The sequence below is a fragment of the Mus musculus genome, chromosome 19 (assembly GCF_000001635.26).
Source record: "Mus musculus strain C57BL/6J chromosome 19, GRCm38.p6 C57BL/6J".
NCBI lineage: Eukaryota > Metazoa > Chordata > Mammalia > Rodentia > Muridae > Mus > Mus musculus.
The window spans coordinates 38,687,347-38,708,133 of record NC_000085.6 but is presented as its reverse complement, the minus strand read 5'-3'; the positions used below and the strand labels follow the sequence as shown (position 1 = coordinate 38,708,133).

At 44.3% G+C, this 20,787-nt stretch overlaps 1 protein-coding gene and 1 pseudogene across 6 annotated transcripts in view; one reads left to right on the top strand and one right to left on the bottom strand.

The window, feature by feature from the left end:
- The window catches only part of Plce1 (phospholipase C, epsilon 1), a 304,072-nt gene that overhangs the window by 76,972 nt on the left and 206,313 nt on the right, over positions 1-20,787 (bottom strand). For all 6 annotated transcript variants that reach the window (XM_006527394.3, XM_011247380.2, XM_011247379.2 and 3 more), the window contains 3 exons: positions 9,539-9,684; positions 6,056-6,314; positions 2,689-2,894 (listed from right to left, as the gene is read on the bottom strand). In XM_006527394.3, coding sequence (XP_006527457.1) covers positions 2,689-2,894; positions 6,056-6,314; positions 9,539-9,684 — 611 coding nt within the window. The remainder of the gene's footprint in view (positions 1-2,688; positions 2,895-6,055; positions 6,315-9,538; positions 9,685-20,787) is intronic.
- Positions 3,696-4,690, top strand: Gm8717 (predicted gene 8717; annotated as a pseudogene).

The window sequence follows — 20,787 nt, the reverse complement described above, 5'->3', positions numbered from 1 at the left end:
TTAATCTTGTTTCTCCCCCACTTGCCCCTCTGGCTCCTCCATTCCTCCACTGGATTTATTTACAACTTTGACCCTAAATAAACTGTAACTCAATGGCAAAACTGATAGTGGTTTCCCAATTTTCTGATTTATATGCAAGAACGGCAATCCCATTGGGCTTTCCTTGTTTCCTTTACTTGGATGGTGTGGTTTTGTGGTGACACTGGAGGTGCCGGTTCTCAAAAGTGAGATCCCTAGTCAGAAGGTGCTCACACAAAGTCAGAAGTGACACTTAAGCCACCAGAAGTATGGGCTACAGCAGAATAACACAGCCAACACTCAGCTCCTTCAACCACTGAACTAGGTAAAATGCTGAACTAACATTTCAAAGTTTACTGGTAAAAATGATCAATATTCCCAAAGGGAATATTACAAGAGGGTGGACTCTGCAAAGTAGCAGAATACAACACTAGTATACCAAAGTCAGTGAGTAGCTTTCCTTTATGTCAGTAGTAAAATTATGAAGAAAGAAATCAGGAAAAAAGCATCTCATTTAGAGCTGCTTAAAAACACCTATGACATGGGGTATGATGGTTCACTCCCTTAATCCTAGCACTTCAGAGGCAGTCAGGGGAATCTCGGTGAATTCAAGGCCAATCTGGTCTACACAGTGAATTTTAGGACACCAAGAGCTACATGGTGAGGCCGTGTTTCAAAACAAACAAAAGACATGCCCCTCCCCCCCCAAACCAAACCAAACCTCCAAAACACATAAGAAAAGAATCCTAACCAAGGAAAGACTTCTGCAACAGATATATTAAAGCCCCAAGGAAAATGAAAAAAAGATGTCAAAAGATGGGGGTGGGGCTAGAGTGGGTAATGGAATATAAGTGTCTTGAACCCAGAGGAGGGGCTGTTTGAGCATAGTCAGTTATAAAGGAGCGAGATGGAGGAGAAAACTGAAGGAGCCAATTAGAACAGGATATAATAAAAAGTATGATGGTATATATTTATGAAATGTTGCATTGAAACCTATTTTTCTATATGCTAACCAAGCAATAACTTTCAAAAATTATTCTGCCGCAGACAAAGATCCACAGTTGCTTTATCAAACAAAACAGAACAAAACACAAACACACAAAGGAATACTCTTGGATCTACAAATTACAGTTTCTAGTGGAAGACGAACAAACTATTTTAAAGCTATTTTACAGACATCCTTGCCTGGAGTCAGGAGTGTGGTGAAACAGCTCCAAGGGCAGGAGCACAGGAGACCTAACCGTGCCCTCACCTGGCAAGGAGTACTGTTAACAAGAGAGAGGTGCCTGCCGCCTCCTTGACCCTCACAGTGCAGGAGAGCTGGGCTGAGGTAATGAGAATGGGAGGGCTGGACTCAATCCCCTAGTTGCAGCACTCAGGAGAGTGGGCCTTGCACCTCCCTGGGCAGCACAACACAGGCAAAGGTGCAGGTGAGTAGGCTTGAGGACAGGGCGCCAGGAGAGTAGCCCCTACCCCGTGCTGGCTGCAGCCTTTGGGTGACGTAGCCCGGGCAGTGCTGGAGAGCTCACCCGGGGGGTGGGGCTCCAGCAAAGGTGGCAGGTTGACTAATTCAACTATGTCCCAGGCCTAGACCCTGAGTTGACCCATCCTAATGTCTATCCCATCTATGATCTTCTGGGGCATGTGAAAGGGCCAGTCTTGCAGGTCCAAAGTTGCAGGATCTCCATGACACAGGGCAACAACAGGATACCTGATAGGAGTCCCAATGAGGAACCAGTACAGATAGTGTAGGGAATCCAGTGCAGAGAGTGTAACAGACGTCAGAGGCCTTGAAACAGACCAGTAACTCACTGCAATGAGCATTTGCAAGTAAAGATGTGTGGACAAAAGGGTAGACTGTGTGGCATACTGTGATACATTGCAGCCTCTAGGACAAGGTTGTTGGTTGTCACTGTCGTCGTTGTCTTCTTCGTCTCCTTCTCCCTCTCCTTCCCTTCCTCCTTTTTCTCATCTTTTTTTTTTTTTTTTTTTTTTTTTGGGTACGTGTGTAGGCCTAACTAAAATATCCCCATTTGCAGTGTTACTCGAAATGAGATGTTAGAGCTGCAGATCTCAGGTGGACTGATAAAAGTACTGATTTTGAGCATCACTTAATACCTAGGACCCTGGTATATTTTAAAATATTTTAATATCCTCCCCAGCACCCTACCCAGAATTTAATAGAAGCCACTATTACAAAAACTATAAAGTGAATAAAAGATTGGGATTCCAATCTTGAAACTCAGTTATTGATGTTTTCGAAATGGCAGGACAGCCTTAGCTATTTTTACGGGGATAATATATACCCCATTAATACGCACAGTTCTAAAATTTTACTATCAGTTTAAAAAAAAGTAAAGAAATCATTTTCTTTTAAAAAGGCTACAACTTATGGAAAAAGTTAAATGTATGCAGTAATTTAAGAACAAGGGAGCAACATAGGAAAGGTAAATTCGAGCTCAGAATTAGTAAAGTTTGAAGCAGCCTTGGTTAAGCAAGAAAATGGCACATTTTGGTCAGTTTTTTTTCTGTGTAACTGAACTGAGTAGGAAGAACACTAGTCAAGGAGCAAAGAAGACAGGCACCCACCCAACATACTCGCTGGCGCGGCACCCACCCACAGACACCAGCACTGCACCCACCCACAGACACGCCAATGCTGGGACTTACTGCCATCGGGCTTTGTCCTTCAGGGAGTTTTTCCTAGAGCCGCTCCCTTCACTGGCACTGTCTTCCTCCTCCATCTCCAAACTTCGGCTGCAGCTCCGGATGACCTGAAAGATGCTGTTGACCGTGAGCTCCTTCTCTGAATTCTTTAAGCCATTCTGTCCCACTCGTTGTAAGAAGTTATCTTGTCCACTGTAATCGGCTACAAACTACAGAAAAAGAGTTCAAGAGTACACTGTTGCAACTTATCAGGTCTGAACAACATACATCTAGGTGACCTAAATCAAAACAGTGGTAAATAACAACCTCGGAGCCTATTTTACTGAAATGGAGTCAAGAGACTCTAAGAAAAGCTTTATTTCCTATTGTTTTCACCTCACCACATGAAATCCTAGAACTTGCTCCTTCCTTGCTGTGACAATCCCAGCACCTCTAGGAATCTAAACTGCACTGTGAATTTATAACCCCAAAAGCAATATTATTTCATGGCTCCCTAGGGACAAGGTTAGCCACTTCACAGAGGAGGGCACTCATTTTATGCTTGTAATGGGAATTTGAGAAGAGAATGAGTAAAGATCTCCATGACATGGAACAAGATGAAGTGACCCGACTCCAGAAAAAACACTTAAAAGCTGTCTTTTGGTGGCCTTGTGCATGTGTGCCACAGGAAGAAGCTTCTTGATGTTTTTTAAAGCTACGATTGTGGCTTGCTCGTGATCAGGAAGCTTCCAGAATCAGAGGGAAGAGCTGCAAACCAGTCAAGAGGCAGTGGTCCTCCATTGCAGGGAGCGGAGGAGAGTGGAGGGTGGGAGGCCTTCTAAAGCTGCTTCTTTTATTTACTGGACTTTTAATACCAGCTGCTAAGACCAAGGAAATATCAGCCAGTGTCTGTAACCAGACCATGTCAGGGGGTCTCAAGTCTTCCTAGATCACGTGATGCTTCTCTTCCCGGATGACATGAGATAGGCTGAAGTTTTGAGTCTTCCCACTTCAAATAAGAAGGGATGCTAGGGGGCAGGCGGACATCTTGGGATCCGAGAGTGGCCAGGCTGGCCTTGTGGGGGCTACTGACTGACTCCAGGTCTGTTCTCAGAGCAATGGGTCACAGAGACTGAGCTGCCACCATGATTGGAGGCTTATTCATCTATAATCATAAGGGGGAGGTGCTTATCTCCCGGGTCTACAGAGATGACATCGGGAGGAATGCTGTGGATGCCTTTCGGGTCAATGTCATTCATGCACGGCAGCAGGCGCGCAGCCCTGTCACAAACATCGCTTGCACCAGCTTCTTCTATGTTAAGTGGTCCAACATCTGGCTGGCCGCAGTCACCAAGCAGAATGTCAATGCTGCCATGGTCATTGAATTCCTCTACAAGATGTGTGATATAATGGCTGCTTACTTTGGCAAGATCAGCGAGGAGAACATCAAGAACAATTTTGTGCTCGTATACGAGCTGCTGGATGAGATTCTGGACTTTGGCTACCCACAGAACTCAGAGACAGGTGCACTGAAGACCTTCATCACCCAGCAGGGTATCGAGAGTCAGCATCAGATGAAGGAAGAACAGTCCCAGATCACCAGCCAGGTGACCGGGCAGATTGGCTGGCGGCGAGAAGGCATCAAGTATCGCCGGAATGAACTCTTCCTAGATGTTCTGGAGAGTGTGGGCCTGCTTATGTCCCCACAGGGGCAGGTGCTGAGTGCCCGTGTGTCAGGCCGAGTGGTGATGAAGAGTTACCTGAGTGGCATGCCTGAGTGCAAGTTTGGAATGAATGACAAGATTGTCATAGAAAAGCAGGGCAGGTGCCATTCTCGCCTTCTGGCTTCAAGGTGTGCTACTTGTAGGTATTCGAACGGAAGCTGAACTACAGTGACCATGATGTCATCAAATGGGTGCGATACATTGGCCACAGTGGCATTTATGAAACCCGCTGCTAGCTGCCTAGTTGCAGCTGGCCCACCTCCCTACCTACCCTTCCCACAGGTCCAAGTACCCCTAGTGACCACTCACCAGTGTCGTTCCTCCCTCCTGCTCTGCTGTCTTCCCTTTCCAATAGCCCCTGAGTATAAGTCTGAACCAACCACACCACAGTGGAACTGGTCAGGTAGTGCCTGGCTTCCTGGGAGGATGTTTTTTGAGGCTTCTCTTCCGTCTGTCTGTCCTGGCTTAGCGCCAGGCCCTGAGTTTTGTGACCAAAGCCAGGTGCTCTCCTCTTCTCTCTACCCCTGTGGCCACACCTCTGCAGTGGGAAGGTTGACTACCCCTCACCTCAGAGCTCCCCCAAAGGCCAGTAAGAGATCCCCAGTCTTTAGTCCCCACTCTGCTTTGGGATAGTATGAGCTTCGTTTTGTACACGTGTGACTTTGTCCAGTTACAAACCCAATAAACAATAGAGTGGAAAAAAAAAGAAGGGATGATGCTAGTGTGTGTGTGTGTGTCCCCGTAAGTGTTGAGTGTGTGTGAGTGTATATGTATGTGTGTGTTGAGTGTGTATGAGTTTGTACATGTGTGTATGCGTGTGAGTGTGTATGTGTGAGTGTCTATATATGTGTGGGTGTGAGGGTATGAGTGGGTGTATGAGTATGTGAGTGTGTGCATGTGCATATGTGTATGTATGTGTGAGTGTGTGTATCTTTATGTATGTGTGGGTGTGAGTGTGTGAGTGTATGTGTGTTGAATTTGAGTGTGTGTGTGTGTGTGTGTGTGTGTGTGTGTGTGTGTGTGTGTGTGTGTAAGGGTCAGTATTGAGTGTGGCCATCTACACAGATGAGAACATGAAGGACTCTGGATTCGGGCTTTAGATTTTTCAAACACATAATGCCTCAAAAATCTCCCTAACACATTTAAAAACATTTTTATTTCACTTTTAAACACCCCAGAGGGAGGTTTCCTTATATCTTGTGAACCTCTTTGTGCCCCTTACTCAGTGTGCAATCTCCTGACTTTCTAGCTCACACCATTCTTGAGAGTGGGGGCAAAAGGGGCAGAGCCCGGAGAAGAGAAGGCACTGCTGACTTTCCCCACTCCTTACCCCACTGATCTGTAAGTTAGTGGTCTCATTTGATGTCCTCATCTAAATCTAGATAGCTGTACCCAATAACAAAAACTTAATCAACTTTTGCAATTAAAACAACAGAAATCCAGCAACACTTCCCCCCTTGTGCTCAACAGTAGCACATTAAGCCTGGCGTAACAATATCAACTTCCAAACGGCTGGTGTCGCTTTCTCCAGAACTTTCCAGGACCTCTTTCTACACATAAACAATACCAAGGCTTGCTCTAGACTCAGAAAGTGACTTCCCATTGTACAGTGAGTACACAGAAGGCTGGGTGAGCCTCTCGGGGGCTGCCCGCTCGGAAAGGCTCACCTCCAGAGCTTCTTCTTGGGAGCTGTACCGTGGGCAGAGCTTCAGGAGGCCAGAGGCACCATCAAGCACCTCACAGAGCTCCTTCAGGAACACCCCACAGAAGGGGACCACTTTGCAGCCGGGGATGTGCAAGGCTCGGGTCACTACCTTCTTGTACTCCACGGAAGACTCATGCTGGGCCATGGCATCCTTCAGGCTCCGCATGGTCTCAATGTCAGACTGGTCCATGAACTGCCACATCTTTAGAACTTTCCTTGACCTATTGCAAATAAATGACATTTTTTTTAAAGCCTAAAGGGGTGACAGTGTAGTTTACATTATGTAGACAACATTCCATAAAGTTTATTGTCACTTCATAGGTTTTTTCCCTGTGTTTGTTTGTTTGTTTGTTTGTTTATTTATTTATTTATTTATGATTTCTATCTTCATTTGGAGTCATGGTGGCACAGATGGTATAAAAGTAACTAACCCCTCCCTGATTGGATTTAAGGCCCACTCCACGAGATGGGAGAGGAGCCAAGATCCTGTGACTGGATAGATCACAGACCTTGGAAGGAACCATCAGTAATGTTTTGTGACATTAAATGACTCCTAATGATTTATTGCTATGCCCCTAGATCAGAGCATCTCCCACCCCTCATCAGGGAAACTTCTTGTAGCAGATGACAATAAGCACAGAGACCCTTGATTGATCAAAAGACAAAATAAGAGAATAATATCCTAGCCCTCTCCCGACGCTCGGGAGTTTTCATGGAAGAGTGAGTGGAAACATTGTAAGAGAGAAAGGGGTCAGAAAATTGTCTTCCAGATAAAAAGGGGCAGTTACACACATGAACTCACAGCAACTGTGACAACATGCAGGAGAGCTGTGCATATTCAGGCCAGACAAAAATCCCAGCATGGAGGGTGGAAAGTAGGCAAAAATTTCCCACTACTAGCCGAGGAGCTAATAGCATTGGGTAGCTGCTGGGAGAGGGGAAGCCAGTTTTCTTTAATGATGTGATCCTTGGTAGGCTGACCACATTCCAAGTCGGGCTCTACTTTTGGTTGGGTGACACAACTGGACTCTATGTGGTAAGAAAAAAAAAAAAAAAGAAAAGAAAAGAGAAGAAAAGAAAAGAAAAGAAGAAGAAATATCTGAGTTGGATGGGAAGGGATGGCAGGAGGGATGGGAAGATGGAGGAGGATAGCAATAAGAGGAGATGGGGGGAAAGATGGATATATTAAAAATACAATGTATTAAATTCTCAAATAATTAATAAAATATTGCTTAAAAAAAGCTAAGTATGATTCCAAGATCAAACCTGCAAGGAGTATTCCTCCCAAGTTTCTGCTCCAAGTTCTTGTTTGTGTTCCTGCCCTGACTTCTCTCTGTGACGGACTTATGACTTGGAAGAGTAAGCCAGATAGCACATTCCTTCTTTAAGTTGCTTTTGCTCAGAGGTTTTTGTTTGTTTGTTTGTTTTAATCACAACAACAGAAAGGAAACCAGAACACGTGGTTTGTACAAATATTTCAGGCTTTGTCTACAGAGAACCTGTCCTATGTATCCCTCCGGATCTTTGAGTCCCTCAGAGGCATACCCGAAGTCTGCTAGCTTAGACTCTAGTAGCAACAGCTTTTTGCAGAATGAAGTTTGACCTTAGCTTCACACCACCAGAGGGGCCTTGTTTCGATATATGATTCACAGAACAACATATTAAATGGATTTTTTTTCCTAGTTTGAAGCTGCTGCTGAGATCAACAGGTGACACTGTAGCTGGCAATCTCAAAAGCAGTATCATGGCATCATAAGGGGTGTCGGGACTGCCCTGCCCACGATGCTTTCGTGCCCTCCTTTATCCCACACGGGGAATCCAGACAGTTGGAAACATCCCCATAGAGAGTATTGTGACAGGGTTTACGTGAAAAGCATGAACTCAGCCTCAGGGGCTGGGTGTGTCAAGTGGACTCCTTGGACACTCATCCTAGGCAGTGTGGATCATGGTCTACTGTGCAACTGTCACCTAAATATGGGCAGCTTGATGGAGTTGCCCAAAGACTCAGAGAGAGCTGGCTCTGTAGATGCGTTCTGCCTTTACAGGGTTAACGGAGGCAGTGGGGGTATCTCTCATGAGTCCAGCCAGAGTAGAAGCTATGGAAGGAACTGAGCTTGGGCTATTTATTTATTACTTATTTTCTTTTTGAGAGGAAACAATTTTATTTTACACAAAATCAGGACTAGATCCTTGGCTTTTTAGAAGAACGTTTTATTGATTCTTTGTGAATTTCACATCAACACACCGCAATCCCACTCATCTTCTCCCTTTAGATCCACCCTCTGCCTTTGCAACCTCCCCTCCAAAATAAAATAAAATAAAATAAAATAAACCCCTCTTCCCAAACCAAACATCTCATCTTGGAAGCTGTAGTGTGTCACCGTGTGTCCCACAGTGCACCCATCTTTACTTGAATCCATTGCAATGAGTCATTGATCGGGTTCAAGGCCTCTGGCTTTGGCTACACTATTAATACTGATTGCTCACTGGGACTCCTTTCAGATACCCTGTTGTTGCCCTGTGTCATTGAGACCCTGAAGCTTTGGATCTGCAGCACCTGGGCCCTTCACATCTTCCAGTAGTTCATAGATGGGGTCTACGTTGGGGTGGGCTGACTCAATGCCCTAGATCTGGGCCTGAATGGTAGCTGAGTTGGTCATTAAGCTCGGGCTATCATTAAAAGCCTGCCTGTCAGATGAGGTGACCCCTGAACCTAAGAGAGAGGACCCTAGGACTAGATCTAAAACCTGAGAGTTGAGTGGTCACTCAGAGGGTGAATCACACTTTTGACAGATATATTTAAACATGTGGGGAGATTCTTGCCTTCTGATAGGGGTGCTATTTTAGAGGGTTTTGGAAATTTTAGGAGGAGGGGTTCTAGCTACAAGAAGGCTACTGCAGGCAAGTTTTTAGGAATAATACCTTGTCCTTGACCCTTCTTTGTTTCTCTCTCCACTTCCACCAGGTTCAAAATGAGGAAAAGAAACCTCTCCAATACACACTCCCAACACCTTCAGGTTCTACCCAGGCACCAGTAGCCAAGTGAGCATATGTGGGACACCTTGGAACCATGGGTCAAAAGTAGACACCTGCTCCTTAGAGTTGTTCTTTATACGAGGTAATTATGCAGTGAGAGGCCCTCTCACTGAGAGGCAAGTGGTGAGCAGACAGAGAGTCACTAGGAAGGAACTCTCATACTGTGCACATCTATCTCTGAGACAGTAGAGATGATTACAGCCAGCCAAGTAGGACTTTTTGCTCCTTCAACTCCTGGACCCTTCCCTTTGCTGCCCCCTCCCTGCCTTCCCTCTCCTTTCTCCTCCTCTCTCTTTGAGGGACCAGGGCGTGGAGCTTATCCCAGTAAGTGTTGCTGACTGTCCAGAGAACTGATTCAGAGCTATCTGACTAGAAAGAGGAACCTGTTCAGAGCACCATACTTCCTTACCTGAGGCCAGCCAGGAACTCCATGACAGCGTTGTAGTTGCCCATGTTCCAGCAGCATTTGGCCACATGCACCAAATAAGAAAAGACTTCCCGCTTCTCCTCCATGGAGCCTGCTGTGAGGATCAGCCATGTTACCCAGGAGCTCACCTGGAAGATGGATGGCAGACATTCACTGAAGACATAGCCTAGAAACTTGATTTCTATGTATATTTAAAGAAAAAAAAATCAATTTGAGACCAGGAAAAGAAGTAAGCAAGGAGCTCTACTATGAAACCCAGATCTGTTGCTGCTTTGATATGGCTCCTGAAGAACCAATAGGTCTACATCTTCATCCCCAATCTGAAATAAAAGGTTGGAAAAGGTAACCATAAAATCACTCTCAATCTACATGATTCCTCAAGACTATACATAAAAAAATAGGTCCCTTGGATACTCTTGAAATTTGGCTAGTGGACATGAAGATTAAAAGCAGTCAATGCATTTAGCCCACGCACTGAAAACATTTATCAAGCAAGAAATGTATCAAACATATCAGGGCAGGTAAGATGGCTGAGCAAGTAGCAGCACCTGTCATCAAAGTTTGACAATCTAATTTTGATCCCTAGTATCCAAATGGTAGAAAGAGAGAATAAAATCTCTACCATTGTCTTCTGATCTTCACACGCCTTTTATGACATAAGCTCATGTTCATAAGTGTCTCTGTGCACATGTATGTACACATATGCATAAATAAATAAATAAATCTTAAAAAATTAAAATATGTAGTACTAAACCAAAAATACAAAAATATTTTTGGAACAATCACTTTTTTCTAAATTAATTAATCAATCAATCAATCAATCAATCAATCAATTAATTAATTAATTAACTTTATCTCTCCTTCATAGTTTCCCCTCCCTCTTCTCCACTCAGTTCTTCCCTTCTACCTCCCCTCCCCTCCCTTTTTCTTAGCTCACCCCATCATTTCTCCTCTGATTCTCTTGAAAAAAGGAGAGGCCTCCCATGGATATCAACCAGCCTTGACATATCAAGTTGCAGTAGGACTAGGTGCATCTTCTCCTATTGAAGCTAAACAAGGCAGCCCAGTAGGAGAAAAGGGTCCCAAATGCAGGCAACAGAGCCAAAGATAGCTCCTGATCCCCCTGTTAGGCCAAGCCACACAACCGTAACATATATGCATAGGACCTAGGTCTACCCTATGCAGGCTCCCTGATTCAGGCTCTGGGAGCCCCTATAGGCCCAGGTTAGTTGATTCTGTGGGTTTTCTTATGGTGTTCTTCACCATTCTGGCGCTACAATCCTTCCTCTCCCGCTTCTATAGAATTCCTCAAACTTGGAACAATCTTGGAACACATACGAATCTACTATATTCTTCAAATGACAAAACAACTAGATGAATAAAAACTAATAATTATTATGTACCAGGAGCCATCCTAAGTACTTTGTCTCTGACATCTCATACCTCTCATAACAGTTCAGACTCAGGGATGATTAGTCCCTCAAGTACCCCAAGAGGTTGCTGAAGATCCTCAGGCAAATAGGTAGCCAAGGCTTGCCTTAGACTTGGGATTGACATTCGTTGGTTGTGTGAATGAACACACAGGAATGTTTTCTGGCTCTAACTCCAGGATTACATTCTTCTACCGTGACTTCTTGGGTCTTTTTTTTTTTTTCCCTACCAGAGTATAAAATTCACATCTACATCCCATTTCTTTGGTATTTAAATGATCTCTTTCTGCTCTGAAATTATTTCACTATTGTTCATCCTGGTGCTTGGCCACAGCTCTCCAAGTTGAGCTCCATCTTGGCTAACTCATGGGAGGGTGGCCGGTAGTCTGTTGCTGACCATATCAATTGGAAGACATGTTAGCAACAGAGCTGAAATCTAAGGAACAACTCTTTCTTCAGTCTGTGAGAGAGTGCGGCCTGAACAGAGTTCATGGTGACCCAGACATCTGAGGAAATAGGAGTTCAAGGTAGAGGGCACACTGCCCACAAATGGAAACAATAAGAATTAATGATGTTTAGTGTCAGCACCAACCATAGGGGGATGTCCAATGCCAATTTTTCAGATCTAGAATCTTTGGCTTGCCAGGCCCTGGGTTTGATACCCGGTATCACAAAGGAAACAAAAGAAATGAAACAAAAAAACAAGAATAAAACAAATTAATAAAAAAGAGTTTATGTTTCAGAGGAGAAATATTCACAAAAAACTTTCTGATGAGGTTATAATACTTAAAAACTAGGACTGTCCGCTTAGTATTCTTTTATTCAGCTGATGAAACGTGACTATTTCTTTTTCTACATGGTTCTGGGTGGATCCTCTTAAGCCAGTGGTTCTCAACTTGTGGGTTGAGACCCCTTTGGGGGGGTTGAATTACCCTTTTACAAGGGTTGCCTAAGATCATTGGCAAATGGAGATATTTACATTACAATTCATCAACAGTAGCCACATTACAGTTATGAATAGCAACGAAAATGATTTTATGATTGGGAGTCACCACAATGTGAGGAACTGTATTAAAGGATCGAAGCATTAGGAAGGCTGAGAAACACTGACTTAAGCACTCAACTTGGAGCTATACATTTGAAGATAGAGACAGAATTAAATCAAGAAAGTAACCCTAAGATAATTAAAGAAAAACTACCATCAACAAGACCCATGCCAAACCACAATGTATAGGATAGATGTTCAACACCTTTTTGTCCCTCCACAGAAACAAGTATGCAAATGGTTACAATGTTGATGAATTTCTGTATATTGAACCATTCCTGCATCTCTGGGATGAAGCCTACTTGATCATGGTGAATGATCAATTAGATGTGTTCTTAGATTTGGTACTGGGAATACAGCCAAAAGATGCCCCAACATATAAGAAGAACACATGCTCCACGATGTTTATAGCAGCCTTATTTATAATAGCCAGAAGCTGCAAATGACCCAGATGTCTCTCAACAGAAGAATGGATACAGAAAATGTGGGGTACATTTACACATGGAGTACTACTCAGTTGTTAAAAACAATGACTTCATGAAATTCTCAGGCAAATGGATGGAAGTGGAAAATATCATCCTGAGTGAGGTAACCCAGACACAAAAGAACATATATGGTATGCACTCACTGAGAAGTGGATATTAGCCTAAAAGCTCACAATGCACATGATACAACCCACAGACCATATGGAGCTTAGGATGAAGGAAGACCAGGGCATGCATGCTTCAATTCTACTTAGAAGGGGAAACAAAATAATCACAAGAGGTAGAGGAAGGGAAGGACCTGGGAGGGAGAGGGGAGGGGAAGGGAAAAAAGGTGGGGGCAGGATCAGGTATGGGAAGGAACAGGAGAGAAGTACAAAGGATCAGGAAATTGAATAGTAATATGTAGCAGTGAGGGATGGGGAACTGGGGGTAGCCACTAGAAAGTCCCAGATGCTAGGGAAGCTAGATGCTCCCAGGACTCAACAAGGATGACATGATCTAAAACACCCAACAAATGGGAGATAGAACCTGTAGAGACCACCTCCAGTAGAAATGCACGGCCTCAAGTTGAGGGATAGGGCCATCTATCAACCTTAACATTTTTAACCCAGAATTGTTCCTGTCCAAAGGAAAGACAGGGACAAAAAGTGGAACAGAGACTAAAGGAATGGCCATCCAGACACCAACTTACCTAGGGATTCATCCCATCTGCAGACTACCAGCCCCACCACTATTGCTGATGCCAAGAAGTGCTTGCTGACAAGAACCTGGTATGACTGTTCCCTGAGAGGCTCTGCTAGCACCTGACTAATAGAGATCCAGATACTCAAAGCCAACTATCTGGACTAAGCCCAGGGAACCCAATGAAAGAGCTAGGAGAAGGACTGAAGGAGTTGAAGGGGATTGCAACCCCATAAGAAGAACAATATCAGTGAATTGGACTCACCAGAGCTCCCAGGGAGTAAATCACCAACCAAAGAGTACACATGGAGGGACCCATGACTCCAGGTGGATATGTAGCAGAGGATGGCCTTGTCAGGCATCAATGGAAGGAGAGGCCCTTGGTCCTGTGGAGACTGGATGCCCCAACATAAGGAGATGCTAGATGGGTGATGTGTGAGTGGGTGAATGGGTGGGTGTCTCATAGAGACAAAAGGGAGGGGGGATGAGATAGGGGTTTGCGGAGGGGAAATCGGGAAGGGGGACAACATTTTAAATGTAAATGAATAAAATAGCCAATTAAAAAGAAAGAAAATGGTGGCAATGGTGCGGGGTACTGATTAAACATGGCTACATTCTGGTGGTTGTTGCACTGGAGTCAGAAACTGCCAACTCCTTTCCAATATAAGCTGAAGTAAAACCTGTCACTCCAACATCCAGGACATTCTGAGTATCCCCTCTGTTATCTCCTTGCTCTGGAGGGATGCTAGCTGCAGGCAAAATCTGAACAGACCTGGAATCAGGCCACCAAGACAAACTTTTCCTACATCATCCGAGGAAGTCTATGGGGTTCTTAACCTGAGCTCCCCTGTAGCTGCCAGCAAAACCCCTTGCTTGTTCTCCAAGCCCGTTTCCTCACCATGTAACAGTCAGTTCATGAAACCTTGGCTCTGCTGGACTAAGAAGAAATGTTTGCCAACAAAGACTGGTCTCGGTTTGGTGCAGCTAGCCAATTCTTCCTTTAGCTTGGTTTGTGTTTGATGGACCTTAACCTAGAATGGGAACCAAGTCAAACTTTTCTTTCCAAGTAGAAATGGGATTCTGAAGATTTAAAATGGTTCTTCAGAGTCACCCAGCTCCTGCCTGAGACCACTGCCTGGCTGAGTCCTGTGACTTTCGGCCAGTATTGAAAGTCACTTGAATTATTCTGACTATTCCTACCAGGCAGTGAATGGAAAGGGTTAACCTTCACCCAGGAGCGGCCTTCCTCCCAGAGAAGCAGAACCCACCCCTCCTTTGTGTCTCAATCCTGATCACGCACACAGATTTATTTCCTATCAGTCAAATCATTTCCCATACACTTTCCCACATGCTAGGGAAAAAATAGCAATACTGTATTTCACATGGAAACATAATTTAAACCAACTGTTCCATCCCTGAGTGTGAGTCCCCAGGGCCCTTGGTTGTTGAGATTATATAAGCACTGTTATCATAAACTAACTCTCTCTCTCTCTCTCTCTCTCTCTCTCTCTCTCTCTCTCTCTCTCACACACACACACACACACACACACACACACACACACACACACACACCACATAGCCCAAACACACCACATAGCTTACAAACTTTGAGGGCAATTCTTATGATGACATAGAATATTTATATTTATGATTTTATTGGTGCTAAGTGATAAGAATGTTACCAGTGAAACAAAATAAGCGATTTAAAAAAAAACAGACAAAAAATTTTGGTGGTATCAAATGTAGCCCACAGCATAAATAACAGTTATATTTACCAAGTAGCGATGAAGGGTGCTACCAGCTCAGAAAACGTTTCACCATATCAGTCACAAAGGAAAACATGAGAACACATACAGCACGATTGCTCTACTATAGGGAATGCCCAGAAAACAGGAATGTTCCATGTAGTAGATTATTTAGCCTTATTTCAATGGTCAGTATGAATAAGCAGAGAATCAGATTCTTGGATCGATTCATACACACACACACACACACACACACACACACACACACACACACACACTCTCTCTCTCTCTCTCTCTCTCTCTCTCTCTCTCTCTCTTTATTTGTTGACTGGATATTTATATGTGTCTGTCTGTAAGAGTTTCTGCGTGAGAGTAGGCATAACATAGATCCTGGGAGCTAAAGTTAACCTGGACTCCAGGACTCATGCATGGTTATGCAAAAACCACTCCCCACGGCTAAGCCATCGCTCCAGCCCCTCAGTTTAAGAGCTTATCCCTGAAGGCTTGTGCTTACTCTGATGATCCTAACCCATGGATCATGACTATAGCCTAAAGTTTCTCTACAATTGCTCCTTTCCAAATCCTTCCTTCCTTCCCTCCCTCCCTCCCTCCCTCCCTCCCTCCCTCCCTCCCTCCCTCCCTCCCTCCCGTCTTTCCTCCCTTTCAACCTTCTTTTCCTCCAATACTGAAGACTGAATTCCAAGCTTTGCATATGCTAGATAAACCCTCTACCATTAGCTAACATTCATGCCCGTTCTTTGTTTCGAGATAGTGTCTCAGGAAGTTGTTTAAGCTGTCCTTGAACTTACAGTCCTTATACCTCAACCTTCCCCTTCCCAGTGGGTATAACTATAGTGGTATGCCAGCATGTGCAACTTCACTTTTGTTATTCCCATCCTTGTCTTAGAGGCCTAGCCAGACTGAACATCTTGCTCTCTCTTCCCACACCAAGTACCATGTCATTCGTTGCCTCATAGTTCAGCCAGGAAGGAATGTTCTTGCAGCATTCAAAGTGATCTTTCCTTGGTTCACTTTGTCTTCTATACAGTAAGATATTTCTCTTGGCCACAGACTCAAGTCCATTCTCCAGCTTTATCTCACCTTTCATGCCCTTACTTTTAGAGTTAAACCCGGTTTCTGTCCATTTCAGGGACCTTGGGATGCTACTCCTCCTATGGAAGGCTCCCTCCTACCCAACTTATTAGCTCATTTCTACTTATCCTTTAGGAAGAACTTCCCTAGATCTGTCATCAAGATCTTACCTCTAAGACTCACCGACCCTCACTGACACTGGTCTAGCTGTGCTCCCTCTGGTGAGAAGTCTCGGAGTAGAGAGGACATGACTGCCCACAGACTACTTTCTAGATCATTCATCCCCCGTAGATCCCATGCCTCTCACGTTCAATGACCAGATGGTCCCAAGTCCATTTCCAGCTCCGTGAATACCTTTTATGTGTCTCAGCTTATCTGACTGACTGTAAACCATAAGAGGCCATGAGGTGACAGTGGTGTATGGACAGACTTGAACTAGAGATCTGAAATGTTTATTAACTGGATGGGCTATAAACCAAGATGGGAAGATTGAAAAGGCCAATCATTTAGACCATTTTTTGTTCTTGGGCCTCGGGCCCCAGAAGGAAGGGGTGAGACTGCCTATAGGAACCTGACAAAACCATCACTGTTTTTAAGGCACCATTGACTTCTTTTTTGAACCATGTGTATGGACTTATGGACCTGGAAATGGGATTGGGACCATTTGGTCATCGAACGTGGAGGCATAGGTCTACAGAGAATGAATGATCTAGAAAGGAGCCAGTGCCTTATATCACCCTGACCCTAGCACACATTTGGTGGTGGGTTCCTGTGAAGGCAGATGTTAATTAAGCCTGCTGTATTTACCGTGAGTAGCCATGTCAGTGACTGGCTATTATCTACCATCTAGAAGTCTAATGAGATGAAGCAAGTAGAGGAACAAATGAACGACACATACTTCTTATGGGAAGGCATTCTCTGGGTCACCTGGCACCTTCCATTCAGTTCCTTCCTGTTCTCTGAGACTTAGTGTAGGACCTTACGGCCACAGTTGTGCTGTACTGGCTTTTCACTGCACGCACGTACATCCAGTTTATTTTTGTTATGTTTGTGTGTCTGACTTTCACATGAGTCTGCTCTGTCTCAGCAGACCCTGAGTTCTCAAGGACAGAGACCATCATTCCCACATTTCCAGGATGGGGATGCTTGGTGCTTCTGGCCAACGGAGGGGCCATCCAGAGTCCCAGGAGGCCGTGGGTAGAGAGGATTCTCAGGGCTCAGGAATTATATTTGGGAAAAGCCTAAGCACTTCCTATTGCTGTTCCCAGGTCCAGAAAAAGGAGACAGATTAATTTCTGCCAAGAGGTTTTTTTTTTTTTTTTTTTTTTTAAACATGCCAGTATAGACATAGTCAGAAGGACCTTTCCCAATGGGTATCTGGTCACTCTAATGGCAAAGATTGGGCTCCAATGGTGAACTATATAGAAGTCAATGAAAGTCAGACAAAGCTGCTTTCCAGTAGCTAAGTTATGTGGAGAGTATACTCATTACTGCCCTAGGCAGACCAAGGCAGCCCACACATGTCACTGCTTCTCAAAGGTGGGGCACTCACGTGGGGATCACAGGTGTTGGTAATGTCTGATCAAATGTGGATCCAAGGCCTCACCCAGACTTAAGAAATCAGGCCCTCTAAGGTCAGGGAAGGGCCTGAAAATCTGCATCTTTAGATAAACTCACTAACTGCATCAAAGTCTGAGAGCGAGTACAGGCACTCAGTGTCCTTTGTTGGTACCCTGGGGTGCTGGGAAGAGGTCCAGCACAGTGCCTGTGACATAGTCTCATACTTCATGCCAGATGCTCTGGCCTCCTCATTATCCTAAGTACCTGGGGCCACTTGGAAACAGGAAGAAGGAGCCAGAGGGAAACAGCAAGGAGCAGGAGTGGATTTCACAGACATCTGAGGTGAAGAGAGCTGCACCTGACCTCCAGCTCCACTGTTTCTCCTAGTCTCAGAGATAAGTTGCCTAGCCACTCTGAGCCTCAGTTCCCTCCTCTGTAAAATGGGCACACTGCTCTTCACATAAAGCTACTATGAGAGTGAGGTGGTCTTTTGTGCGTAGAGAGGAGCTGGAAGGATGTTTTCTGGGTGACCATGGCAGCAGCTGCTGCTATGGCTACAATTAACCGTGTTATGTGAGTGATGGAGTGGCTGAATTCCAGATATAGACCTCAGAGACCCAGAAGAAAGAATTGCTAAGTCTCACATCTTAACTATAGACCTTCTGCCAGACCAGAAGAATCCATGAGCACCCCAATTCTTTCCTAACAGGAAACTCTCAGGTTACCTTTTCTTTCCTCGATAAGAACAAAATGGAATTTTAAAGTTATAAGTTATCTGATCTCATTCATTCAGGTACCTAGACCCAGCCATACCTGAAACTCTACAACTACTCCTTATGTTAGAAAAAAAGTCTATTTGGGAGCTGTTGAGCAGTTTTTAATTGAGTTGTTGCTAAAACACAACTGGAAACAAATCTTGACAATTTTTTTTCTTTTTTGGTTTAAGGAAATTCTCCCTCTTTTAACAAATACTTGCTATGTGCACCATGCTGGACCAGTAACACTACATCTTGGATACTTGTGGAAGAAAAATCACAAATAATGAATTAAATAATATTTCACTGGATTAGTACAAGGTCCCACTTTCATTTGCTACATCTCTGGAAGTCTGGTTTTTCTACCAGTGCCGGGTCCCAGTCGACTTCCTGTGATGGTTTGAATGAAAATGGCCCCATGGGTCATAGGGAGTGGCACTATTTGAAAGGATTAGGACTTGAGGCCTTGTTGGAGTAGGTGTGGCCTTGTTGTAATAGATGTGACCTTGTTGGAGGGTCTGTCACAGAGTGGGAGTGTGGTGCAGCAGGTGGGGATGACTTCGAGATTTCGGAAGCTCAAGCCAGGCCCAGTGGTTCACTCTCTGTTCTGTTGCTTGCTGAGCCTGATGCTTCTTTTCCAGCACCATGCCTGCCTGTGTGCCACCATGCTTCCCAGCATGATAATGGACAAAACCTCTGAACTGTAAGCCATTAAATGTTTTCCTTTAGAAGAGTTGCTTTGGCCATGGTGTCCCTTCACAGCAATAAGACCCTAACTAAGATGCCTCCCAAGGCTGTTCACATCTCTGTCAGCATCATTCTTTCCACACATTCTGCATGACTGTGCACTTGCTGGGAACTGTTTAAGGCATTCAGGCTGGAAGGACTGAAGTGAACAAAAGAACCCTCAGGCTGCATATTTTTCCCTGGGACTAGGCCAGTTGTGTGCATGTCCATTTGCTCTGTACTATTAACTTCCTAGAGGGTAAGAGCACATTCTGGCCATGTTCCTACTGCTGGAAGGATCTCTTGTCCATAGTTAGCAAAACACAGTTGTTTATCCCTGAATTCTTCAGCCATAAATTCCTTAAATACTCAGAAATCAGGTCTGTAGCCACAGTTACATAGTGATTTGATATCAACTACTGAACATATTCTTACTGGGATACCCAGGCATCATTTTTAATGAGGCAAGCTTAGGAGAATTCCCAGCAGCTCTGAGGCAGCATTACTCTTGCCCAGCTCACTCTTCTATATTCAGAACTAGAAATGGATGTTTGAGTCTGGCTGCAGAGATGGTAGGCAGGAGCAAAGCTGAGTGAAGAACGGTATCTGTGGAAAGGATGAAGCAGAGAGATTCAAAATCAGCACCCATGAAACACTGGAGTTCAAAAACTAACTCAGACAAGCAAAGTCTGGCATGGGGAGTCCTTGGAGCAGGCCTGCCTGGGCTGACCCCACCTCTGACACTTACTGTGGCTCTCTGGCTAAACCTCTCTTGCTTTCCTTTTTTTTTAATAAACCAAGAGAGACAATGACAGAGCCAGCATGAGCTCTTTGACTCATGACTCTAGGAGTAAGTTGCAGGCTGCACTCTCTCACATGTCTTCCCTCTTACCACAGCCAGTCAAATTGAATGGCCATTCAGTCAAAAGCTAATCATTGAAATGGACTTCAAAAATAAGACTTGTCTCATACATACCTTATTTTATAGAAGTATGTATTGATCAAAGCCAGGTCCTTGTACATGTTGTTTGTGCTCTATCACAAAGCTACATCCCCAGTGCCTTTTGGTTTTAAAGATCATAATTATAAGAATAATAGGCTAGATGTGTTAGATATGTATGAATGAAAAGCACAACATTTCTTCTATTAGCCCAGCCCTGCAAGCTGATGCTAATACTGTTCCCATTTTAAGATGAGGAACCCAGTGTTCAGAAAGGCTATGCAAGCATGCCTTATGAACTAGGAAACGAAAATGAAAGATGCGTTTTTAAACTACCAGTATACTTCTGATATTTTCCTTCTTTCCTATAGGAATTAACAGTGAATTATTTATAGCTTTGAACCTTGGAGAGACATTCTGAGCTCATAGCTTAAAAAAAAAGCCCCTTAGCAACCGCTTTGGAGAGGCTACAAGCTCTGAGAAATGCAACTGGTTAGATCTCACTCAGAAACAAAATGCCCGTGTTCTGAAGGTACAGGGATTGCGACCTTTAGTCCTGCTGGTTGCTCATTAATGCTTTATTCAGTCACTCTTCTATCTCTGACCTCCTAGGCAGGGCATGGACTCCCCTAGTTCCAGACTCTTGAAGAGGAAAGAATGAGCAGAAGAAAGCACGTGAGAGAGTGCAGCCTGCAACTTACTTCCAGAGTCATGTCTCAAAGAGCTAGCTCATGCTGGCTCTGTCATCGTCTCTCTTGGTTTATTAAAAAAA